Source organism: Lygodium microphyllum, chromosome 20 (assembly GCF_053477565.2).
Source record: "Lygodium microphyllum isolate KBCC chromosome 20, Lygodium_microphyllum_v1.1.10, whole genome shotgun sequence".
Classification (NCBI taxonomy): domain Eukaryota; kingdom Viridiplantae; phylum Streptophyta; class Polypodiopsida; order Schizaeales; family Lygodiaceae; genus Lygodium; species Lygodium microphyllum.
Window position 1 is genome coordinate 58,010,267 of NC_141154.1, and position 25,707 is coordinate 58,035,973.

General features: G+C 41.9%; 1 protein-coding gene across 4 annotated transcripts in view; it reads left to right on the top strand.

The window, feature by feature from the left end:
* Positions 1-25,707, top strand: part of LOC148018931 (uncharacterized) — a 93,202-nt gene that overhangs the window by 18,974 nt on the left and 48,521 nt on the right. For 2 of the 4 annotated variants that reach the window (XM_087701404.1, XM_087701406.1), the window contains 3 exons: positions 13,860-14,117; positions 16,535-16,696; positions 16,855-17,028. In XM_087701404.1, coding sequence (XP_087557530.1) covers positions 13,860-14,117; positions 16,535-16,696; positions 16,855-17,028 — 594 coding nt within the window. The remainder of the gene's footprint in view (positions 1-13,859; positions 14,118-16,534; positions 16,697-16,854; positions 17,029-25,707) is intronic. The other 2 variants (XM_087701405.1, XM_087701407.1) reach the window with 2 other exon arrangements.

The following is a 25,707-nucleotide window of genomic DNA, read 5'->3' on the forward strand; positions in this document are numbered from 1 at the left end:
TCTGGATCAAACACATAGATTATATCCTCTTCGTCCCATGCAAGATACTTCTGTAGGCCTAAAGATAACATTAAAAAACCATATAATTCATATGCATATGAAGTCTCCAGCTTGCTATCCCAAGTATAATGCTCCATATGAAACGTGTCCACAAAAATTACTTCATCATCTTGCTATCTCCAATACTTGCCTCCAAACTTCATAACCACTTTCTCAAAACCTTCAAGCTTTGCAAACATATGTATGCATCTAAATACAAAATTCAAGAAGTCTTGAACAAGCTTTTGCATCCCTGTAGGCATATACATACCAATAAATACAATTGCTTCCCTTGATCTAGTCTCCACAAAACAATAGATACGATCACACCTCAAATCCCATATGACTTCCTCATCAAGTAGTAGTTTCCGTGGCTTCATCATGTAGTCTTCCTTGATACCTTGGACACCACACATTGCTGTATACATCCAATTAATACTTTGTCAAATACTAGGAATAGCCTTCTCTATCAACATACCTTGGTCCTCTTTTATAGACACATCCTGCGCTGCCTTTTCCAACAAGAACATAGTACCAGCATCTTTCTAAACATACTCATGAGCACCAGTAGATGAGAACCTCCACTAGAAATATCCATAGCAAGTTCTTTTCCAGAACTGCAATCTGTATAGTCATCTGAAAACATACCCTACAAGTACAAGTCATAAAACATATCTTCATCAAAAGTAGAGGAAAAGATAACAAGTGGAAATTTTGCTTCATGCATATCACTTTGCATCAGCTCTTGACATATAACAAGCTTATCATCATCATCACTTCCCAAATTATCCAAAAACATCTTTTCAACACAAGAAGCATCATCCAACTCCAAGGAGAACTCGTAAAAAATTCCCTCATCCTCTAACATACAAGACAGGTGCTCTAGTCTACTTCCTTCAACAACCAACTCATCACCATCAACACTAAATAAATCTCCACGACCATCATGGATACCTTCATCATGATGACTCAACATTACTCGACACATCACCATATCCAGAAGAAACATCAAAATCCTTCTTATAAACCAAGTAGTCCAAACCAAAGTTAGTAGATATAACACCTCTTGTATCACCACAAGATGTAGGGAACTCATCGATGCCCTCCCCCTCTTCTTTATTATTGCCACAAACTGTCATACTTGAAAAAACATGAGCATTTTCCATAGCTAATGAATAATCCACTGATGTACATCCTTCCCTCTCATCTTTATACATATATGCCTTCTCTTCAACATACTGAACACTGCTTTTCTGATATATCCCATATGCCAAATCTTGTACTATTTGTCAAATCGGATCCAATACATCCATGTAATCCTCATAATAGCATCCCATCTCTCTAATGTCATTGAATCAAAGCTGCTACAATCCCTGAAACTTCCTATACGTCTGATCACTCATGCCTAAACCTGCAAGTCGATTTCCAATAGTCGTTAGTACTCGGGAAGGTTTCACGGGCAGGGCAGTGCCACGTAGGCAGGCCATATTTATTGCAGCTGTTTAATTGGCCATTTTTGGTGGCTTACGACCAGATTTGGCAGGTCGGCCAAATCTAGCTGCAATCAGCCAGATTTGACTGGCTGACTTGCCTTATTTCTCCCTTTCTTTTTTAGCTATTTATAGCCCATTTTCAGCCTGCCCTCTTCAATTTGTCTTTGCAGGGATTGGTGGGAGAGATCTGGCTCGAGGAGATACGTTGACAGCCCTTGTATGTCTGCCCTCTTCATTTCAGCATTCATTCACTGCAGATTTCTGCATTCTTCTGTATCTTTTCTCTCTCCCTTTCTCTCGTGTTCATTTTCTTTTAGTCTTGTCCATACACTTCCGCATTCGTTGCACTTTGACACGGTATCAAAGTAGCATAGAAGGGATGATTTATTGTGGGGAGACCTAATCGGGAGGATTCTTCGCAACAAAAGTTTGAATTTTCAGCCATTGGAAGCTGCAATGAACAGGTTGTGCAGGGAGGAGCGAAGTTGCTGTTTTTTGTAGGTCCTTGCTGCTCATGAAGGAAAAAAGGCAGCGTTTTTCAACCTTTTGCTGCAGATTTGAGTTTTCATCCCCTACGGCAAGTGAAAATCTATGAGGAGCAAAGGAAGATGTAGCAGGCATCGACACCGTACACAGAGTCAGAGTACTTACAATGTGGACCAAAACTGATGCGGAGTTTCAGGCTACTATGGACCATAAGGTCCCTTGTTGCCGACTCTTCCTTCAAATCAAAAGCTTGATGGGGAGAATTACCACATATGGTGCGTAATGATGCTTGCCATCTTGGAGTCTTATGATTTGGTGGAGTTTCCATCCTATAGCTCGTGATGCCTCCAAGATTTTTTCTGATGAGAAAGCCAAGTTAATGAAGGTACAGGTGCATTGGGATAAACTAAATGCCCGTATCCGTTCTTTCCTCTTTCTCTTCTATACTCCAGCCATCATTGCTCACATCGAGCACTTGACCATGGTTCGCAACATATGGCTAGAGCTTGATCAGATGTACACTCGGATGACTGTGATGAAATGGGTGTCTCTGGAGATTCAGATGAGGACTTTGAGTCCTAATAAGTCTTTCTCTATGCAAGAGCATGTCAATAAGCTTCAGCAATTGCAAATAGAGGTCCAGAACATAGGGAAGGTGATTACCTCAAAGGACAAGGCAATAACTCGTCTTTCTTAGTTACCGCCCCGATTCAGTGCATTTTACTCCACCTTGATTGCTTCAAGGCGATCAAAGATTCTTCATTGGAAATAGTTGGTTCCTATGGTTTTGGACCAGGAGGAGCAATTGCTAGTATGCTTCCTAACCAAAGGCATTGACAAGTCAGTCCTCTCAAAAGAAGGAGGACAAATCGAAGGACAAAGAGAAGGATTCCACTTGTCACATCTGTGGCAAGACAGGTCACTGGAAGAAGAATTGTGCTAACAATGAGAAGAATGACAAGTCTTCAAAGGATTCAAGAGCGGTGGTTGCTCCCTCATCCACTAACTTCTTCCACTTGGAGATGATTGAAGAATTGGCCACTAGGGCTTTTGATGTTGCATTGATGGCCCCAAACCCTCATGAGTGGATTGTTGATAGTGGTGCCTCTCAACACAACATGACTCCTACTACATGTGTTACACATTTGCCGCCTTTGCATGGACAGATTCTCATCGAGACAGCTCTTCAATCCCTATTCAAAGGAGGGGTAATATACAGCTTATTCAAAATGGGTACGGTGGTGCTCATACTTTAGAGGTGCTTTATGTGCCAAGCTTGGGTTACCATTTGCTTTCGGTACACAAGATTTGTACCCTAGGCCTCTTGGTTGAGTTTGACAAAGATTCCTTTCAGATTCAAAAGAGCCGAAGTGTGATTGAGATGGCTCATACCATAATGGAGCATAGATAGACACCTCCGTGTCTTTGGGCCGAGGCTGTAGCTACTGCAATCCACATCCCTAATCAATCCCCCACTTTGGTCGTTATTTGTATGACACCTTATAAGGCGTATTTTGGGTCTAAGCCTAATGTTTCTTATTTCAAGGTTTTGGGGTGTGACGCCTATGTCCACATCCCAAAGGCATAACGTGATAAATTTGAAGCAGCATCTCAAAGATAGGTGTTTGTGGGCTACAACTCACAATCCCATGGTTACCAATTGTATGATCCTGCTAAGCAGGCTATCTACACGAGTTGAGATGTTCAATTCATGGAGATTCAAGCCTCAAAGGGGGGTGAGCACCCCGTGCTTGGAGATCCAAGAGATAGTTAAACTCCAGCAACTATACCTTTGGAGCCTGTGCCTCGTGGAGATGCTCCCTCTTCACATGAGGATATTACTTTTCCATCGGCTTCCCCAACTGAGCCGCCATCGGTGGATATTCTAGAGACTTCAGCAAATGGTGCGTGTCAAGGACAAATCTAGCCTCCTCCTCATTGGGTACAAGGCATACTCCATGATTCAAGAACCGAGAAAGTCCTTGAGGAGTGGTAGCCACACAATGGTCCACGGCAGTCTTGGAGGAACCAAACACATGCTACCAAGCTTGTTTGTACTAATTATTGTTTGATGACCCATGCCGTGTAGAATAGGGAGCCCACCTCTGTGAAGGAGACTTTGCAGTCACAACATTGGAAGAAGACTATGGAGCAAGAGTTGGATGCTATTGAGTGGAATGGCACTTGGGATCTTGTGCCTTGGCCCGTTCATAGGAAGGTGATTGGTGTAAAATGGGCCTTCAAGACCAAAGATCACAGTGATGGTACTTTGGATAAGCACAAGGGGCAGCTCGTTGCAAAGGGCTTCGCACAACAGTCAAGGGTGGATTTCCATGACACCTTTGCACCTACAACTCGAATGGCTACCATTAGAGCCATTCTTTTCTTAGAGAGCCATAGGAGATGGCCAGTTTATCAGCTTGATGTGATGTTTGCCTTTCTCGATATGGTGATTTGAAGGAGAAGATCTATGTTGAGTACCTTCCTAGTTCTTCCTCATCAAATGGACAAGGTATAAGTTAAAAGAAGGCCCTTTACGGCCTCAAATATGCTCCACGTGCTTGGAACAAGAAGATAGACTCATTCCTCCAAGGGAAGTTAGGGTATCGAAGTTCCTCTTCCAATCCCTGGTTGTATGTCCACATCTCAATTGGAGGACACGTGTTATTCATGCTTTATGTGGATGATCTTATTTTGACAGGTAAGCATACCCAGAAGGTCAAGGAGACTAAGACGACACTACACGAGATATTCGAGATGATGGATATGAGCCTTCTTCATTTGTTTTTAGACCATGAGATTTACCAGAATCCAAGGGGGATTTTCATCTCCTTGCAATGGTATGTGCAAGAACTTTTGGCCACGTTTGAGATGGAGGGATGTAAGGCCATTTCTACTCCTATGGATATGAACTGGAAGTCAATGGTCCATGCAACTCCTTCGATGGCGGATATTATCCACTACAAGCAGTCGATTGGGTCCTTGATTTGGCTTCTTAACACTTGGGTTGATTTGTGCTATCCTGTATGTCTATTGGTTGGATTCATGAGTGAACCCAAGATGGTACATTGGAAGGTTACTATGAGGATTTTGCGGTTCTTGCGTGGGACTCCTAATCTTGGTATTCATTATCCAACAAGTACTCGAGATTCACCTTTGGTTCTTACAAGCTAGATGGATTCAAATTGGACTGAAGATGATACCCACCAGAGGTCAACGATATGATATTGTTTTACTTTGGGTGTAGTTGTTATCTCATGGAGTAGCAAGAAGCATACATTGTTGCCCTTTCTTCCACTGAGGTGAAGTATCGAGCGGTATCTTCTATCACATGTGAGACAATATGGCTTGGGAGGTTACTTGGAGAGCTTGGTTGTTCTCGGACAGGTCATATGACACTTCATTGCGACAATGAGAGTTGCATTGCTTTGGCACAAAACCCAGTATTTCATGCTAGGTCGAAGCACATTAAGATTCAGTACCATTTCATTCGAGAGAAGATCTCGGATGAGACCATTGATGTGGTTTACTACAAGAGGGAGGATAATCTCACAAATTTGTTCACAAAGGCACTTCCTCAACTTCTTCTCTGACAATACTCCAAATCCCTGAGTCTTATGCCACATCCAAGATCTGAGAGGGAGTGTTAGAGATTAGTCATCCCTTGGACTAGCATTTCTCAAGTTACCATTGTGCAGTTCTCTCAGAGGTACTCATGGAGGGCATATTCATTATTCCTGTTAGTTTGGGAATTATTTCTCGAGGCAGGTTTCATGGGCAAGACATTGCCATGCAGGTTTAGTCGGTCATTTTTTGTGGCTTATGACCAGATTTTTGGTCAGCCAAATCTAGTTGCAATTGGCGGCCAAATTTGGTTGGCTGACTTGCCTTATTTCTCCCTTTCTTTTCTGGCTATTTATAGCCCATTGTCAGTTGGCCCTCTTCAGTTTGTCTTTGTAGGGATTGGTGGGAGAGATTTGGCTCAAGGAGATACACCAACGATAGCCCTTGTATATCCCCCCTCTTCATTTCAGTATTCATTTACTTTAGATTTCTACATTCTTCTGTCTCTTTTCTCTCTTCCTTTCTCTCATGTTCATTTTCTTTCAGTCTTGTTCATACGCTTCCACATTCGTTGCACTCTGACACAGAGAAGCATTGTTCACTTGCCCAAGTGTCCTTTTACAATCATAACAATCAAGATGCAAATGGATGATGATACAAAGTACAAATGTAACTAATAGAACACATTGTAGAACCTAGAGGGGTTAGTGCCAAACTAAAAATACACTGAGCAAAGTTTGACACATAAGACTAAAAAAGATACATACCTCAGTTTCAACAAAAGTGCTTTTAATATTGAGCAAAGGTTTTGGGTTTCTTTAATAAAGATAGTTCCATTACTAATAGATAGGGACACTAAAGATGTAGAAAAGTAAGAGGAGAAATGTGCAGCGGAAGACAGAATACAAGCTAGAGTAGGCCTTGCAAGAATCAAATGATATACAACTAGAAAGAATGGTAGGACTTTGGTTAGTATCAACAACTGAACTAGAGGAAGGCTCCAGGATGTGCTAGACCAAAGGATCCCTTGGGAAAGTGGGCTCAATCGCTTTTCACTACACTAGATTGAGATAGAAACTCAAAAATAGTAGTGAACACATCCAATGTATCCTAAAGGGAGACAAGGGGTCCAAGAGGACCAAAGTCCAAAGTAGTGGTAGCAAACCAATTAGATAACCCCTTGGGTGTAATGGGGGTGGCCTGGGAAGGTGGTCTAGAAGCCATGTGACTAGCAAGTCACCACTCATCAATGTGAATATCCTACTGGCACGGAGGATGATCCCCTCTCAGCTATGGAGGAGCAGATGTACTCTCACCTAATGTGCTTGAGTTTCTAGGTGGGGAAGAGAGTTGAGTCTTGGGCAATGAGTCTCGGGCAAACTGCCCTTGGCCTTTGAGCAACACTCGTTGTCAAAATGACCGGCCCTTTGGAAATGTTGACAGTACCTATTCCTCTTGGCAATATTTTACAAATCTAGTTTCAATTCTACATGGGAGTTACTTTGCTCCTCACTATCCAACACGATGTTGGTGTTGGTCTTTCCACCTCCCTGCTTCATCTTTTAGGAAGCCATGGCCCCTTTGAATATGGAAAATGGAATTTCTTATGAAATTGATCAAACAACCTTGAGAAATGCAAAAGTTACATTCGAACTCATAGAAGGTGGGTGGATAAGTGGGGCTATGAGATAATTTGTTGGATAAGATTAAAATATTTGTGGAGCCCATCCTTGTTGGAGCCTTTGACGGTCTTGCAAGATCTTCATATTTGTGCACATTATCTAAAGGGAAATGATCATTGTTACCTTTGAGATTTGTTGGACTCGGTGTGTGAAAATCAAGTTATATTTGGCGTGAGAGATTTCAAATGGTCGGTGTCCAAGTAGTTGTATCTCCACCTGTATTGGACTCTTTGGGAGCCAATTGTGAATACCACTCGTGTTCAATTCTTGGCATAGATTGACTTGGAGATTGAAATAGTGATGAAATGTTTTGAAGTCATCTTCACTTTGCGTCCTTGCTTCTCTCTATTGTCAAGCTTTTGGATCAAAGCTTAGGTTTGTTCAATGATCACCTAGCTCTCATATCATATAAAGAAATACTCGAGCATAGAAGATACACACAAAATGTACCACAAAACACAATGATAGAATAGTAGAACTCAAAGGTGAAGAGCACCTCAGAATGAAAGAGAATGAATGCTGAAAACATGAGTACAAAATCTCAACCTTCCATGTCTCAAAGTGGACTGGGACCGAGATGAATTGGAGATTGTCTAATACTCCAAATGGACCCCAAATCGCAGCAGGCAGCCTCCAGCCAAGTGAATAGCTGCTGTAAATGGCTGAAAGCAGTTGTGCAGCCTGCACTATCCTGAAAATGCAGGAGGGCTGAACCTGGAGAAGATTGATCTCACAAAGTATGTAGCAGTTCCAAGATAGGAAACAACTCCTACAGGATGTGGAGATGCTGGATGGTAGGTGCAGACAGCAAACACATGCAGTAAATGTGCAGCCGACAGTCAGGAAGGTGACATCAGCAGCTGTACAGACAGGCTGGGCTGAAAACGCAGCCCTAGATGATGTCACCTAGCTGCACATAGCTTTGAGAAGGCCAAAAACAGGTCGTGTGCAGAAAATGCAGCGGGAGATAGCTGATCATGACACTTGCCTAATAGGCAGCAGCTGATGATGAATCTACAAAACAAGGATAGAGCAAGTAGCTGGGAAGCCTCCTATTTATACATGTGGATCCTCCCAAAAGTTTGGGCGCTTGCTTATGGGACATAGAAACTTTAATTGCGAGTTTTTGGGCTGTTTTAAAAGAGCTAACTAAGGTCTAACTGGTAATTCACCTTATTTAACTAGTAATTGACCTTTTTGGGTTCACAAAGATAAGCTAGGGTTTGCACTAAGAAAACACAAAATGTACAAACACAACAGCTCGACGAAAAATGTAAAACCATAAAATAGGGTAGAAGAGAATATGATAAAACTGAATGAATGTCGAATGTAAATGAATATATATACACAATGCTCAAAGGTAGAGCTGTCCAATAGTTGATGGCTCTGGAGGGAGTGGGCTGAGGTACCTGTTGGAGTGTGTTGTCAAACAAAGAAAAACCTCGAGTGTGGAGGCCAGCAAACGGAGGTGAGGGATGATAGAGAAGCGGGCAGGCAGCATAGAAAACATAGCATTATGGAAAGGGCAGAACGGGGCCTTGGAACGCCAGAACATCTTCCCTAACAGGCAAGGATGGGAACCTATTCCACCAAACTGGAACATTCCGTACCTCCCATTCCACAACACTCCAAGCTGGCCATGCCATGTAGGGAATGGCCGTTCCAATGTTCCCTGCCCCCCATTCCACAATGTTCCAAACTGGCCATTCCATGTGGGGAATGGCCATTCCAGCGTAGGTTTTTTTTTGGGTGTGGTCCCTTTCTTTTGGTGTTGGTAGAGTATGATATATGATGTATTTTTTTGATGTACTAGAATCTAGTAGGATGTATCTTTTTCACAGTTTATTGAGTCCTCACTCCTCCGTACATTAGTTTGTATTCAATTTGAGTTCTCAGTTATGAGCCTTGAGTCTTGACTCTTGACTTTATTTTTTCATGTATTGTTGGCCTTGCCACTTGGGCCTTGGCTCTTTCATGATGCTTTAATATGTTACTCAACCTTCAAACGTTTATGAATTATGGCTCTTAAGTCTTTAAACTTTAATCACTAGAGTTTTAACTTTTTATGGTTTTGCACTCTATGTAAAGCTTTATTTGCAGCACTGATTGGTCCTAATATATCTTGCACCATCCATGCAATATGATGTTTAAAGTGTGCTTTACGAGTGCCTTTGAATACTTGTGAAGTTTTTTACTGCAAGTTATTTTTTAAATCCTAAATATTATCTATTTTTTAATTTCCCATTCCCCCTCTTCCCGAAATGGGGCCTTCCTGTTCCAATCGGGCTCTCGTTCTCATTACTGTTGTCCATTTCCCATTCCATGTGGCTATGATAGAGAAGTGTTGGAGCAATGCGTATCCTCCAAGAGTAGTGCAGCAGCAGGGCAACTGATCAGGCCTGAAAATGCATTTTACCACCATGATAATAAACAAGGTAGCAACTAGGAATAGCTTGGCAGGTGCTAGGGCACTGAATGCAGCTATCCAACATGCAAAAAAATAGTGACTCACAATCAAAGCTAAGGGATGATGGAGCAGAAACCACCAGTCAAAGCTGAGGGATGATGGAGAAGTGGGCAAACAGCAAAACTGTGACATGTAGAGAAGTGTCAGAGTAGTGTGTATCCTCTAGAGCTATGCAGCAGTAGGGTGACTGATCAAGACTGAAAATGCAGCTGTCCACAATGAGGATGAACAGAGTGGCAGCTGGGAATAGCTTGTCCAGTGCTGGGGCACTCAAGGTAGCTGGCTGTCCAATAGGCAAAAAATAGCGACCAGTAAGCAGGCAATGGCTAAAACTGTGAAAATGCAGTAGCCTGACTGGTCATGGAGTAGTAGGAGGGGCTGACATCAACAACTCCGCTGAAAACATAGCAAGTAGAAACCTCCAGAAGGGCAGGCAGCAGCTGTAGATCACCAAGCAAGGAGCTAAAGAAGGTGGCAGCAAGGAAACAATGAGGTTGGCAGCCACATTATGAGGTAGACTGATGGGGTAGAATGGAATGGGAATCGGGATGCAAGTAACTGTGCACACCATCTATTTATAGGTGAGGAACTAATCAAGGTGTGAGGGATGGGATCTAGTACACAAAAGCACAAAATTTGAGCTTTGGAGCTGTTTAAATGAGCTAATGAAGGTCTAATGCATCATGCACCCTTTTTAGCTTAAACACCCTCTAAGATCCAGACGCATCACTACTAGATGTCTAACTAGGCTATGTGTGGATCCAACCATCATTGTCTTCATTGGAATCTATGACTCTGATCCTCCTCTAAGGGGTGTCACGGAAGTCTAGGCCCTGATGTCTTTTATGTAGAAGTAGCTAGCAACCCTCCTGTACAGAAAAGGAAGTATCTAGGGGCACACCACTAACTCCAGTGCCATGTACAATGGAATATCCATCAGTGAAAATTGAGCTGTCCATCCCTCTCTTGACTACCCCTTCTTTTTTTTGGGTTGCAAGGGTATTTCTACATTAATCTCCACTGCTTGACCTTTGGATTCTGCTCCCACCAGCATCTTGTTGCCTGTTGTAGAACCTCCAAATCCACATCCCTGTAGATGTCTCTTCATACCTTGATGGATCAAGTAGGGCCAGCCTCCAACCAACCCACTAGATGTGAGTGTGCTCTCCAAGCTGCATCTTGTCACAATCTTGGATTTGTGGGTCCTAGATGATTGGTTGTCTGTCAATCTTCTCTTGGCATACTAGGGCCCATTGTTGTAGGGCCTTACGTAGGCTCCATTAGACCCATGGCAACCTACAAAGGAAAGATGATTTGGGCAAGGTGGTGGATGTTGCAGTGAAAATCCATCTCATAAACGGTCTCCACTCCCCTCCTAAGCAAGGTTTGCATTATTGAAAGCCCTCATAAAGGATGATTTTCTAGGTTTGGCTGCTTGGAATGAGCCCTCGGATCTAGCCTGCCTAGCAAAGCTTGACTCTGATGCTCGGATCAACCATCCCTAGGTCCCCCTCTGAGTGACATTGGATGATGGTCTACCGAGCCACCTTAGCATTGGAGTCCCTAGACCCATTCGACCTGAACCACAGGAAATTTCAAACTAAGCAATGTAAGCAACACGAGGGTGAGAGACGCCAACAAGAAGCAATATACCCAGTTGTCACCATTACAATGGGTTTGACCACTAGAGTCCTCAGAAGAAAAATGCAAACATTGCTTAGTAGGTCATCTTTTGTCATATGAAATCAAGCATAGGTATGAGCTACTAGACTACTGTGATGTCAAGTCCCACATGGAATCCAATGTACCTTACAGTCTGTCCCCTGCTCACCTATAAGAATCTCAAGTGGATACACCAATCAATGTTAGAATAAAGGTCTTGAAGAATATCAACTGACTTACACTCATTGATTTTTGCACGTGTTGCCATGGAAAACACCTCTAGTTTACATGACACAACATAGAGAATTTAAGCAAGGAATAGAGACTACATAATAGATTAGAGAAGAACATTAATTTCTTTAATTCCAAATAGACTGATACAAGATGGCTCTATCCACACATGTGCTTCAACTGTGAAGCTTATACGACAATCTAGACAAACTCTAGGTAAAGAGTTTAAAGCTAGCTAGAAAAACTCTGACTAGGTGAAAGATAGATGATCATGGTTTTGCAGGGGTCTCCTTTTATAGACCGCAAAGGTGGTCAAGCCGGCCTAACCAACATACCATCTTATTAACCTTTGCTAGCCAATGATCATGGTTTTGAGCGGGTCTCTTTTTATAGCCTGCAAAGGTGGTCAGGTCAACCTGACCAACATACCATATTATTAACCTTCACTAGTCAAATAGGGAATATTCCCTTTACTATTGAGTCAAGGGTGGTACCCCTGAACCTCACCAAGAGTGTCCTTGGCCCCCTTGGATCTCCTAGACAAGTCCTTGATAACTCTGCATGCTATAACTCACTGTAGTATGCCTCGAGTTACTTAACTACTCTATCTAGCCCAAAGGCTAGACCCACAAAAGTCACCTTTTTGCCATTCGGTTACATAGACCTTATCTAACATAGAGGTGAGGACCCACCAAGCTCTCATATGGCTTCTCCTCATAATGGGAGCTTTACAACTTTGAGCACCATGCATCATTGTGGTGGCACCTTGCAAGGGTGGGACATTTAGCATATCTAACAAGTCTCACTTTCTCAAGAATCATCTCATCATCCTCAATATAGAATGCCATGTTGTTTACGTACTTTGAATCTAGGAACTTTGTCTCATCCTACATTGGTAGCCTGAAAGCCACTGACTCTCGAATAAAGAAAGTAGAATAAGCTTTTACAAATAGTAGAAAGAGGTAAAGAGCTAGGGGGCAGCCTTGTCAAACTAACCACTCTAGTCAAAACTCTGCATCTCTTCTCCCCCTATGATCACGTGACTATTGACTGACTTGTATAGTGCCGAGATGTGGCTAGAGGGAAACCCAATCACACTATGGTACCCTCTCAAAAGTCCTAGTTGACCCTATCACAGGCCTTCTTGAAGTCCAAGAGGAGCACTACAACCCTTTATTGCTATGCTAGGTCCACTTTGTAGCCTCAAAGAAGGTGAAGATGTTGTCAAGGATGGATGGAGCTTGTTTGTGTATCATGCATGATATGTAGGAGATTGGAGCAAGTTGATTGCCAATCATCTTCACCAATGCCTTATAGGCTACTGACAATAAGGTGATTGACCACCACTAGGTTAGCTCCAAGAAATCCCCCCTTTGTGGAGGAGACGCACTAGACCCATGGATAGAGAACCTGGCATCTACCTTGAGCTAAAGGTCTTCTAGAATGCTCCTAGCAAGATCCTTCACCTCCTCCTAGTAGGTGAAGAAAAAAGCCATGGATAGCCCATATTCTCTTGGGGCACTTCTGCCCTTCTTGTGACTGGAAAGCACATACCATCTCTTTCTTAGGGGTGAGGAGTGACCATCCCATCTCCTCTATGCTGGTTTAGATATTGGAGTTTTGACACCCGTGAAAAGTTGAATAGTTGATATGTTGATCATGAATCTTCTGTTTTGGGAATTAAATGATTCAATCAATTTTGTTTTGACAAGGTCATTTTAGGCTTTCTAATAAATAAGTTATACTGAAGTGGACTCTGAAAGAAGCTGTAAGAATGAAAAGATGGCTCTCCAAAAACAGCATGATTGTGAGATTGCCGAATTGCCCAAAAAGCAGCACCCCCCCACCACCGCATCCCCATTCCCCACCCCACCCCCCAACAACAACCACATACACATTTCACTACCTATCTCTTTGTTAAAACATTTTTTCGAAGTCATATGTTTAAGGCATCACTCCAATTGTGTGATGGGGTTATAACACTTACGTATGCAAAGAGCTTATGCTTTGAACTTCTTCTTTTTTTGGTGGTTTTGCTAAGCTTGTAAAAAAATAAGATGATCTTTCAACAAAATTTAGACAAACTTATTCAGTTTGAAAAACTAGGTTGTTTGGCTATCAGACCAATGTAATTTACTTTCTATCATTGTCATTGAAATAATTGTTTAAACACGTTTAAAATTTTCTTCAAAACAGTATTCAACATAAGATGACATTGCTCAATCCTAAATGTAGGCTTTAGCACCACAAATGGAAACACAAGTGAATGCCAGGTTGGAACTTTCTCTTCCAACTGACAAGCTGGAGAAAGAGGGCAACATAGATTCTGACAAAGAAAACCTGGCATCAGAGCCTTTTGATCTTGAAGAAGGATTACGACAAAATCTCTCTATTGATATTTGGAAGCAAGCCTTCTTAGATTCCTTGCGAAGACTTTGTCCAGTTCGGGCTAATGGCCGTGAGTGCGGCTGTATTCCTGGTCTATCTAGACTGGTAGGTGTGTTAATTTGTGGTAACTACTATATGAACAAGCAGCTCAAAGATAACAATCGCATCTTTTTCCAAGTTATATTTCTTGCTTTTCCCATCTTTTTCACTACTTTACCATAATGTAAGCATTATGCTACTAACGATTTTCAGTCATATCTTTAGGGGTTCTCATCCTAGTTGTTCCCAATTGCAAGGCAACCAAACATTGTTCTAATTTTACATAATCTTTCAGTTTATCTTTGTCTACCCTCCAATGTTAGGATAAGTTGGTAGATCACACATTTGTTAATAACATCTAGAATATCTTTCACCTTGGTTTGTAGTTGAGTTCAACCAACCTTTAGCTCTAGGGGACTAAGTGCAGGTTGAAGACAAATCCAAGCAGTAATTAAATGGTGGAAGTGCATCTATCCTCATCCCATGTGGGCTCAGCCAGTTGCACATCTGTGCATACCAACATTGGGTAATCGCACTCCAGCCTCTCTCAAAGACATGGGTGCCAAGCAAGGGTATCTTTGCCTGTGGAAGCTTCCGAAGTTTCTGAAGTAATGTCACTACCTTAATGAGGACCTTCGTAACCATAATGATATCATGAGGTATTGACAGCTTACTCCTGCTGATCATATGTGCTATCATTATAACCAGTTCTCTCCATGGACTGCCATCCATTAGAGAAATCTCTTTCTGATCTATCCTATCTTGCAAGTGGCTATCTCCTTGTGTGGTACATGTGGACACCCAGTGATGCAAAACCCCATCCTATCCTGGCCCTGCCACCTCATGCAGTGTGCCCTCTCCTGAGACCAGCTGCACCATAGCTCTATGTCAGTGTGTCTTTGCCCAGCTTACTCAGCTCATGCTCAATGATAGAGCAATAAATCTTGGCTAGACAGCGGTCAATGATGATGGTCGTGTAGGATCATGGGGTCTCCACTCCCAAGGAGTGGCAGAATAGGTTAATCTTTCCAACTGCCTGAAAAACCCTCACATGAGGCCCTATTGAGCATGTGTACAAAGAGCAGGACTAATATATGAGACTTGATTATCAACATTATTTCTTGGCTCATCTAGACTATGAGATGCAATCATTCCATAGGCCTGCAGGTATTATAGAGTGACTATGAGGAGAAACCTTTTTTCGCAGCTTGGGGAATCCAAAGTCTGGCACCATCTTTCACAAATGAAGTTACAACTGGTTTGGTATTACAAAACACTTTATTGGCTATTCACTCAACTCTTGTAGCATGTTTTAACTTCTTCTACACTTGATGTACTTTTGAAAACCTAAATGGGCTTTATAGTTTAACTACAAGTTCCTTGTGAGGTGTTTGTTAAGGGATTTCTCTCTCTTTGAACAAAGAAAAAGATGTCTACTGTCTGTGAGGTTCCTCTATGTGCAAAATTTGTGCTATGCATCATCATGTTTCCAAAACCCCTTTGTTGAATTTCGTATGAGTACAAGGTTTCTAGTGCAGAGCAGTATGCGGATAAATACAGATCTTAGTTATCTGATTGCAGCAGATAGGAAGCGGCACCCCTGTTTTACCAGAAGGGTATTTTGTGTTTCCTTTGATACCCTGATAGTAGCTCTTATCTTGTCCAAAGGGAATGTCAGTAGCTTGTAGGCAACAAAGTAGGCATGCATTTCAAAATGCCATGTGTAACCAATATTCCCTCACCTCCCTTGCTCATAGGCCAAGTTTCAACTTCTTGATGTTAAAGAGATGAGGGAGTTCAGTGCCATTCGACAAGCAGATAATGAACAAATGTATCTTTCAATTGTTTTAATTCTGCAAATCCAAATGCAGCTGAGGTTCCTTTTAACTTACGCATAACAAGAATGCAAACAAGACAAGAGGGAGTATGAAGGCCGAAGGGTGGAAAGGAGATGGAGGGATGCTAGCAGTATTGTTTGGCCATATCATATGTGCTCACTTTTGTACCACTTGTATGCCACTCTATGGTTGTAGTGTATGCCTCAGAAAGGAGACGTAAGCACATTCCATGTCGCATCTTGTCATGTGCTGGTTGTATCTCATTGATCATTGCTAGTGGATTTTTTCCCCAAAGAAGAGAGAAATCATTGCTAGTGGATTTCTTACTGTGTTTCAATATATTTCTTGCATTTCTTGTGTTCTTTGATTATTATGTTGTGTTATTCTTTTGCTTATATTCCTCCTTAATTCTGACATGTCGATATTGTTTAGCAAGCAGCTTATTAACAAATGTGCATACCAAGTTTTTCTTCATGCAAATGTAAAATTCAAATGTGGTTGATAATGTCTCTCCGTTGAATTAAGTGTAAATAGAATGTTTGCAAGAATCAGTCATATAGACATAATTCCAAGGGGTCCTTTCTCTGAAAAGATGCAACACAAGGAATTGTTTTAGTTACATGAAGCTTCTGCACTTTGTAACAGGTTTTGGAGGCTTGTGTTGCAAGGTTAGATGTATCCATGTTCAATGCCATTTTGCAGAGCTCTGAAGATGATCCTATTTCTGATCAAGTAAAAAATCTCAAAGTACTGCCCATTCCTCCTGGAAAACTGACTTTTGGTGCTGGAATGCAGCTTCAAAATGCGGTGAGAAACATAAATCATCTTTCCACTAGAGATCATTTTGCAACTTTGGGGTGCCTTTCTATTTCCATATTGCATGTCAAGATTTGAAAACGACATAGCCAACTTTCTTAGCTAAACATGTCTATCTTCTAAATTGTATTCCCTTGACATTCTGCAAGGTTGGCACTTGGTCTGCTTGGCTTACCACTCTTCTGGAAAAGCATAGCAGTGGCATGAATATTCTTGTGTCTGATGAAGATAGAAAATTTATCAAATTTCCTCTGCTGAAAGAACTTGCCAACTTATTGATGCTTCCAAGGGATATGGTGGCTGATAAGACAGTCAGGAAGGAGGTTTCATTTTTATCTTGATGCAATCCCTCATGTTTTTTCCGAATTTTAAGCTGACTCGTTATTTGTGCTGCTGAGCTAAAGGTCATAGAGTTAACTACTTTGTTGTGGCTACCCTCCACTTTCTGCTCCCTAATGCATGATGTTGGTTGTATTCTTCCTGCACATTTGGTGTATATTCATCTCCCTTTGCAATCTTGTTAGTTCTAAAATATGCTAAAGTGACTACCTCAAAAACATAAATGGCTGCAATTTGATGCTGGTTGTCTGCAGCATTATCTGTCTTTTTACCCTTTTTGTTTGCAAAATATACAGTGACCAAGCTTGTCAGGGTTGACAATAATAAATATGTAGAAGAATAGACAGGTGTGGCTTACTGATTACTCTCATACAAGAAACTACCAACAACATAGTTGGGTGATCTTAGGCCCTTTGAGAGTTGGGGACCAATTGGAATGCAATGGCATGGTTTTAGGACTGATGACCCCGGCCACAGGGATAGACATATATAAAGACATGCCAGCCTTTATTTGGGCCACATGCTGATCTTTGTATAAACTAGTCCTAGTACATGAACAAACACTTAAGTTGTGATAGGATAAGTGTGTGTGGTGTGTCAATAATTGAGTGACTTGAGAACATTTGGTAAGGCTTTCAATGCATTTGAAACATTATACTTGCAACTTGTAGTCAATTGAGCTATATGATATTTGCCTGCGTCATTTTCAATTATTCAGTTAGCATATCTCATTTGATGAGTTGCACTTTTTTTAAAGCATTACTTTTCCTGAGCGGAGGTTCAGTCATTCATGCCATGTCAGATGAGTAAGATATGTGCAAGATGGGAGGACTTGTCATTTTATTACTTTTTATGTATGCTATGATGCTTATAGGGAGTTCATTTTTTGTTGAATTTCTTTTTATCTGGATTTTATTCTAAAGATGCAATTTTAGAGCCTGCCTAGAGGAGCCTCAAGAATACCATTTTTGGTTTTACAGAACCAAACTAGTGAGAAGGATCCAGATTAATAAATTTGGGCTTTTCTAGGGCAGCCCTTACTTGTTGTAGCCAAGGTATTGCACAGCCATTCCTCACAGACTTGTAGAGGAGATTAAGTAACAGCTTCCCCCTTCGGAAGATATGCTAATTTTTGTAATCAATGGCTTGCTGGAGTTTGAAGGCTGGGCTATGGCAGGAATTAAGCACCTTGTTCAAGATTTGGAGCACAGGAGATTCAAAGACTGTATCTTTGGGATTGCGCTTTAGCCCAATTGGTTTGGAGGAGAGACCTTAGGATAGTGTTTAGAGGCACTCAAGGGCAGACTAAAGCAACTTTAGGTGCAACTTCCTTGGTCACTGACAGAGGACCATCTTGTGGCAATTAAAGACATTCAGTATAATGCCCCCCTAGGATCCAACCTGCACGCGAGACACGATACAAGTCAAACTCAACATAAAAGGGACTGGACATCAAGCTCACCTCCTAGCTATAGAGCCAAACAGGCTCTAGCAGCTCTCTAGACCACGACCGCATCCCCAGGATCGGCATCCCATACCACTAGCCCACACCATCCCGATGTACAAATGCATCAGCCAACAAGCCAAGAGTCCAAGAGTGGTGATCGCACAATGAACATGCTCAATAGGGCCATTAGTCCTATAAATAGGACTCCGCTACCCTAACCCCAAGGTGCCCTTAGTGCAGTCGCACTACGTCACCTCATGACCAGAGTGACCAGTGTTACTAGCACCCATCGGAATGTCCAGGGACATAACATTCCCCCCTTATGAATGATTGGTATCCTCAGCAATATCCTCACGTATGAAATGAGGAAAACGACTCTTCAATGAATGTACGGACTTCCAAGTAGCATCTATCTCCATGCAGTTTTTCCACTTGACCAAATATTTGGGATGAATGGTCCAATGGGATCATTTAGTCCTAAGGTCAAGAACCCATTCGGGTTTAAGTGGAACATAACAAGCAATATCCTCAAGCCGTGGAGCTTCCTCATTCGAAACAATTTGCTCACCTTGTCCTAGTAATTCTTTCAAACAACTCACGTGGAACACAGAGTGAACTCAAAATTCCGAAGATAATTCTAATTCATAGGATACACTACTTATCTTCTTGGTAATTTGGAAAGGACCACAACACCTTGAAGACGATTTATAGCACTTGTTGCTAGTCATTGAATCTAAGTCCTTTGGGACTTTAAGGTAAACCCACATACCTTCCTGGCTCCCTAGGAGTATAATGTTGGTTAGCATGAAACATGGCACGATCCTAGGCCATTTTAATGCTTTTCCTTGTGATCATCAACATCTCTTGCATATCATGCAAAAAGTCGACTACAAACTGCATTTTCAAAAAGCTTCCCCCCCCCAAAAAAAAGCTCTATGGCAATCGATGATTTTGGCTCATAACTATACATAGACATAAAGGGGCTATAATCAATAGCCAAATGCTTAGCATTGTTATAAGCAAACTCAATCTAAGAAAGATAATGCTTCCAATTAGATTGTCTACGAAAGACATATGCATGAAGCATATCCTCCATGGTTTGATTCGTCCATTCGGTCTACTCATCGATTTCTAGATGTTTCGAGACAACATGGACAATCAAGTTTCTAGTTTTTGGAAGACCGTGTGCTAGAAATGGTCAATAAACTTAGGATCCCAATCACTAACCGTTTCATCAGGTAAACCATAAAGTCTATAAAGGTGTTCGACAAAGAGACTAGCTATAGCTAGTTCATGGCTTTTCACAGATGTCTTTGTAGGAATAAATCGAGAAATTGTCGTCAATCAATCGACCACAACCTTGATTGCATCATGACCTCAATTCATACGAGACAATTCTACTACAAAATCCATAGAAATACTACTCCATTTCCTATCAAGGATTTGTAAAGGTTGCAACATCCTCGGATATCTATGACATTCATCTTTGTTAAGCTAACACTGTGGACACTCATCCACATAAGACTCAACCATAATCTTAATATATAGCCAATAAAAATAATGGGTGACCAAGGCCAAAGTCTGATGTATACCAGGATGTCCGGTGCTTGGCACATCATGATACTCATATCAAATTTTTTTGCAGATATCTTGATCAGCAAGCACACACTTTGCCTTGTTTAAAAAGTAATCCATTTCAAATGAAATACTTTCCTGCTATCTTTCTCTTAGTAACCAACCTTCGGGCTTCTGAGTGGACCGCTAAGCTTCCTAGGCTACTAGATCCCTAAAAATCCTGCAATCTACAAGCAAGTTGATACAAGGTGCACCACAACTAAGCGCACTGTCTTCTCCACTGATTGCACAACAAGAACTACAATCTGCAATCTGTATGCAAATACCTTCTATGTTTGCAACCTAGAAAACACTTGAAACCTTACACATTCAAACTCCATAGCATGTGCACTTGTAAATGGCCAACACAACCAAAACTACAATATACCCAAAAACTGCTATCGGGACCACTTGCAAGTCCAAAATAAAGGCCGAAATGACCTTAAATGCCAAAAACCACAACGAAACAGCCCTAAAGGGCCTATCTACAATATATACAATGTTCTTCCTACTCGCTAAGTTTCACTGCAATCGGAGACTGCGAACCTCAGGAGACCCCTACAACTATAACCCAAGGCAAATCGAGCAAGATGAAAGAGCTTCTTACCCGTTGCTTAGTTGCTTGCTTTTGTGCTCCAATGCCTTTACCTTAGGCTTCAATCAAGCTCAACACAACTGTGGGACGGCTTTGATATCATGAAAACAGACAAGAGGGAAGAGAGATGAAGAATCAAGAGCATAAACACAAAGACAATGGAGACTTCAGCACACAAAGAGATAGGGCTGAAATCTTCTTCTTCTCCTTTCTTCTTTTTTCACATCAAAGAACTAAGTCCACAACATGATAAAAGACTAATATGAAAGTACCACAACATATGTACACACGGTTACGCAATGTGAACCTGCTAAGGAAAGAAGAGGTGGCACAATGAATGTGCCGTAGCCAAGGATGGACTACGTGGGTGTAGTCCAGCTGTAGAATCACTAGCATATCCTCATGTCGGTCGCCTAACATACCAATGAATAATATCCTCCCACATCACCAAGACACGGAGTGGATGCCAGCTCATGTGAGCTTAACATATCAACACGTGGACCCATCCGACAGACAATCCATTAGCTTTCCTTCTGTTAGTAGTTTTGATTGCCATGCCTTGTCATCTCCTACCTATGAACCTCAATCTAAGTCAAACGAGGACTTTAGGAGCTCTGAACTATCTGTCACTTGTTTTGATAGAGGAGATAGCTCATTCTAGAGCAATCAATTTATTGCCTTTCACTGCATTTTCTCTTCCAATCAGGATTTTTTGTGCATTTCCTGGGCAATTTCTGCATACATCAATCTGCCTTACCTGCCGAACATTGTCCACTATTTCCAAGATTCTTCTAAGCACTTCTAATATTTTTACCAGCATTAAATGCTAGGTGGCCATATTTTTTGCCCCAAATTGCAGTCAACCATTTTTTTTTGGGTGTGCCTATTTTGGCACTCTTCCCACTTGGTAGACACATTCTCCCACATCTATCTTCTTCCTTGGCAAGTGCACACTCCGACTCGGTCATCTTCCTCCATCTCCGGTGTTGCCATCATCATCAGCCTAATCAAGTGCCCTTGGTGATGTTGTGCGTTGTGTGCAAGGACTGACCGGTCCTCCTGTATTCAGCATTTGTTCCTTGTTCAGTGCAAATTCCTTTCTTCTTTACTTGCAATCCCTCTCTATTCCTTTGTTTATGTGTTCATATTCCCTTCCATTGCGCACTCTCACATGGTATCAGAGCCAAACAAGAGGACACAAAATTGTGTGGAGCTGCAACACTCCCTCTATTGCTGAGGCAACCACTCCAGAGTGTAGGTGATCATCTCAAATTGCTCTAGACACCTCCCAAATCTGCATTTTGTTGCAACTGACCTGATCAGCAGGCGATAGGTTTCTGCATTATTGTCTTCAGCAAACACAGACTTTTTTGTGCAAGGGACAGTTATTTTATCTGACCATCTACATTGAATTCTTCATTATCTTGTAGTTGTTTTCCACTGTTCAAGGGTCTCTCTAATCTAAACACCATTTTTGTGGGTGATTCTTTTGCAGGATATCAAAGATGTCTTATAACCAATTTCACGGCTTTGATGATACAAATGAGGAGCCTTCTCAACATTCCTCCAAATGGCTGAGAGATTATTGCACGGATCATAAAGAACAGAGGTCACCTAGCCTGTTTGTTTAGGAACCCTCTCCTCCCCGTTCTCTCCATGTTTCTCAAAAGAATGTTCTACTGACCTCAAAATATCATCCATGGCACCCTCCATACAAATGCCCCTACTTCTTTGCCCAAAGAAGACTAGCTTGATAGCTCAAACTACTCACTTTGATTGCGTGAGGTGAAGTGTATCCTTGAGACCTTTGATCTTTGGGAGTTTGCTACCCACACTATTCTCCATCCAATGGAGGATCCCACTGTTGGCTAATCGATGGATTATGCATCCTTATGGAATTGGCTCAACTCTCGAGCTTGATCTTTTCTCTTTATGAGCTTACTGGATTTTATCCTAGCGCATGTGCACAAGTTGCGGAAAGCACTAAAGTGTAGGTCAAGCTTGCTTCTTTATTTCATAAGAAGACATTTTCCCACCAAATCACTCTCGAGAAGAAGTTACGAATGCTCACTATTAATGATTCTTCTTCCCTGAAGGATATCAATAGGTTGGAGGATATGAGGGATGATCTTGCATTCCTTGGCAAGATGATCTCTTTAGAGGATATGGCCATGATTCTTTTGACTTAGTTGCCACCCCCCCCAATTTGATGTCTTCTACACCAACCTTCTTACATGGAGGAGTGAGAAGCTTCTATGGGAGAAGCTTGCCCTGCTTGTTTTGGAGCATGATGAGTGTGCCAAAGAGATTGCTAGTGGATCCACCTCCACCAAAGCTTTTGTTACAGGTTCGAGAGGGGGGAAGAAGAAGAAAGGGAAGTCATAGGCTAAACGATAGAAGAGTTCTTCATGCTCTGACTTCGACTCAGAGAAGCCTAGATGCCGATACTGTGGAAAGGGGACACATCCAAAGGAAAAATGTTGGAAGAAATACCCTCACCTTCATCTAGGATTAAAGGATGGAGCTAAAACATCCGAGCCTTCTACCTCTACTCCAACGGTTACCCATGAGTCAGTATTCCTTCATATTGTTGAGTCGAAGAAGCCTTCTTCAATGGTAGCCTTGTCTTCTGAGAAGCCTTTGTTGGTTGATAGTGGAGCTTCTAGCCATATGACTTCACGAGGTGATTTGTTGTAGGATCTATGCCCTTCTGAGGATTCAATCACTGTTGGTGACATTGTATCAGTGCCTCTTTGTGGTGTTAGCAATTTGCCTTTGTTTCTTGACTCCGTGTCAAGCTACCTTTCCCAAGCCCTTTATGTTGCGGACTTGGGCTTTCCACTCCTCTCAAATTATGACCTTACTAGGCTTGGTACCCGGGTTGTCTTCACAAAGTACACCATTTGTATTGAGGATTCTTCTACAAGAAGTATTATCGCAACAAGTTGGTAGAAGAGTGGACTTTATAGGCTTCATTCCCCTTCTCTTATGCAAGGTTCTCTGAGGCAATTGTCTATTGCTACCCCCATTCCTGCTTGTGCATCATCTATCTCACAGGTTCCTTCTTATCCCCCACCCTCTCCTTTGGTGGTTCCCTCATATCCTCCATCCCTTCAAGAGGGGGACGATCTCGGTAAAGCGACTATGGATTCCCTGTTGCCTAGTGTTTCAAAGGGGGTTTCCCATGATCATAAGAAGCTTTTTTGGCACTCTTCATCGATGGACTTCAATGACATTGGCATTCCTCTTGCCACCCTAGGATCCATTTCTCCCTTGGCCTTTTGCTACATCCAAGATCTGAGAGGGGGTGTTAGCAATCATAATTGCCATGCCTTGTCATCTCCTACCTATGAGCCTTAGTCTAAGTCACATGAGGACTTTACAAGCTTTGACCTATCCGTCACTTGTTTTGACAGAGGAGATAGCTCATTCTAAAGTAGTCAGTTTATTGCCTTTCAATGCATTTTCTCCTCCAATCAAGATTTTTTGTGCATTTCCCAAGCAATTTCTGCATACATTGATCAATGCTTACCTATTGGACATTGTCCACTATTTTGAGAACTTTCCTAGCACATCTGACATTTTTGCCAACATTAAATGCCGGTGCCACATTTTTGACCCCAGATTGCAATCAGGTAATTTTTTATAGGTGTGCCTACATATTTGGCACTCTTCCACTTGGCAGACACATTCTCCCACATCTTCCTTCTTCCTTGAAAGGTGCACGCTCTAACTCCATCATCTTCCTCTATCTCTCATGTTGCCATTTTCATCAGCCTGATCAGGTGCCCTCACTAATGCTGTGGGCTGCGTGCAAGGACTGATCAGTCCTTTTCAGAATTTGGTCCTTATTCAATGGAGATTTCTTTCTTCTTTCCTTGCAATCTCTCTGTTCCTTTGTCTCTGTGTTCGTGTTCCCTTCTGTTATGCACTCTCACACCTTCATCCTTCTCATCCCGAAGCTGCGGACTGTCCCATATTCTTCCTCTTTGACTATCATAGCAACGAGACGATTCTCTCTCTCTCTCTCTCTCTCTCTCTCTCTCTCTCTCTCTCACACACACACACACATTGATTGCAGAGAAAATATTCTCTCCACTCGCAATCATTTCTTTCTCCTCTACTACGAAGAGACAATATTTTCTCTCTCTCTCCTCGATTTAGTACATCGATTCCTGTTTTGGATTCTAGTATTCATAACAATGTTGAAGTAACATCCAAGGTTAATGTTAAGATCAAAATAAATGCTAACATTAAATGGTAAAACAACAACAGCACTTAATGTCACATTAAGATTAAAATTAATAATAACATTCACATTAAATGCTAGCTTGATAGAAATTATTGTCCATTAAACCTCTAATGCCTAATTGGGTTACAAGATGTTGGCCGCCAACGGCGGTTTGCCATAGCTTTGGAGTGGCAACTCCACAGACTCCAATCATCAACACCACCAAAAATTCTTGCACACAAGCATCACCTCAATACAAGACCCAAGCATAGGTACAAAACAAAGCACATATCTTGCTCTCATACCCACCACCTGCAACACATGTCCCCCATGCACGCCTCTCCCACCAATAGTATCCCATACCACCCTTAACAAGATAAAGGCCTACCTACCAAGCACAAACCATCACAGTTCCATGAGCAAAAGTGGTTTTGTGCATGTCATCGGATCTTGCGTACAATACTCTGATACCAATATAACGTCTCCCCGAACTTACACACAAGACATGATGCAAACCAAACTCAACATAAAAGGGGCTAGACATCAAACTCACCTCCCAATTGTAGAGCCAAACATGCTCACCCCCGAGCCTAGGAGCTAGTAGCATTTCGAGCCACAACCACATCCCAAGGGTTGGTGTCCCATACCACCAATCCACGCTATATTGATCATCAGGCTACCATTGCCTCAAAGGCCACTCTTGCAAATTTGAACAAAGATCCTTGACACCTTTAAAGGTAGATGTGACACTCCAGAATGATCCTAAGAGTATGCAA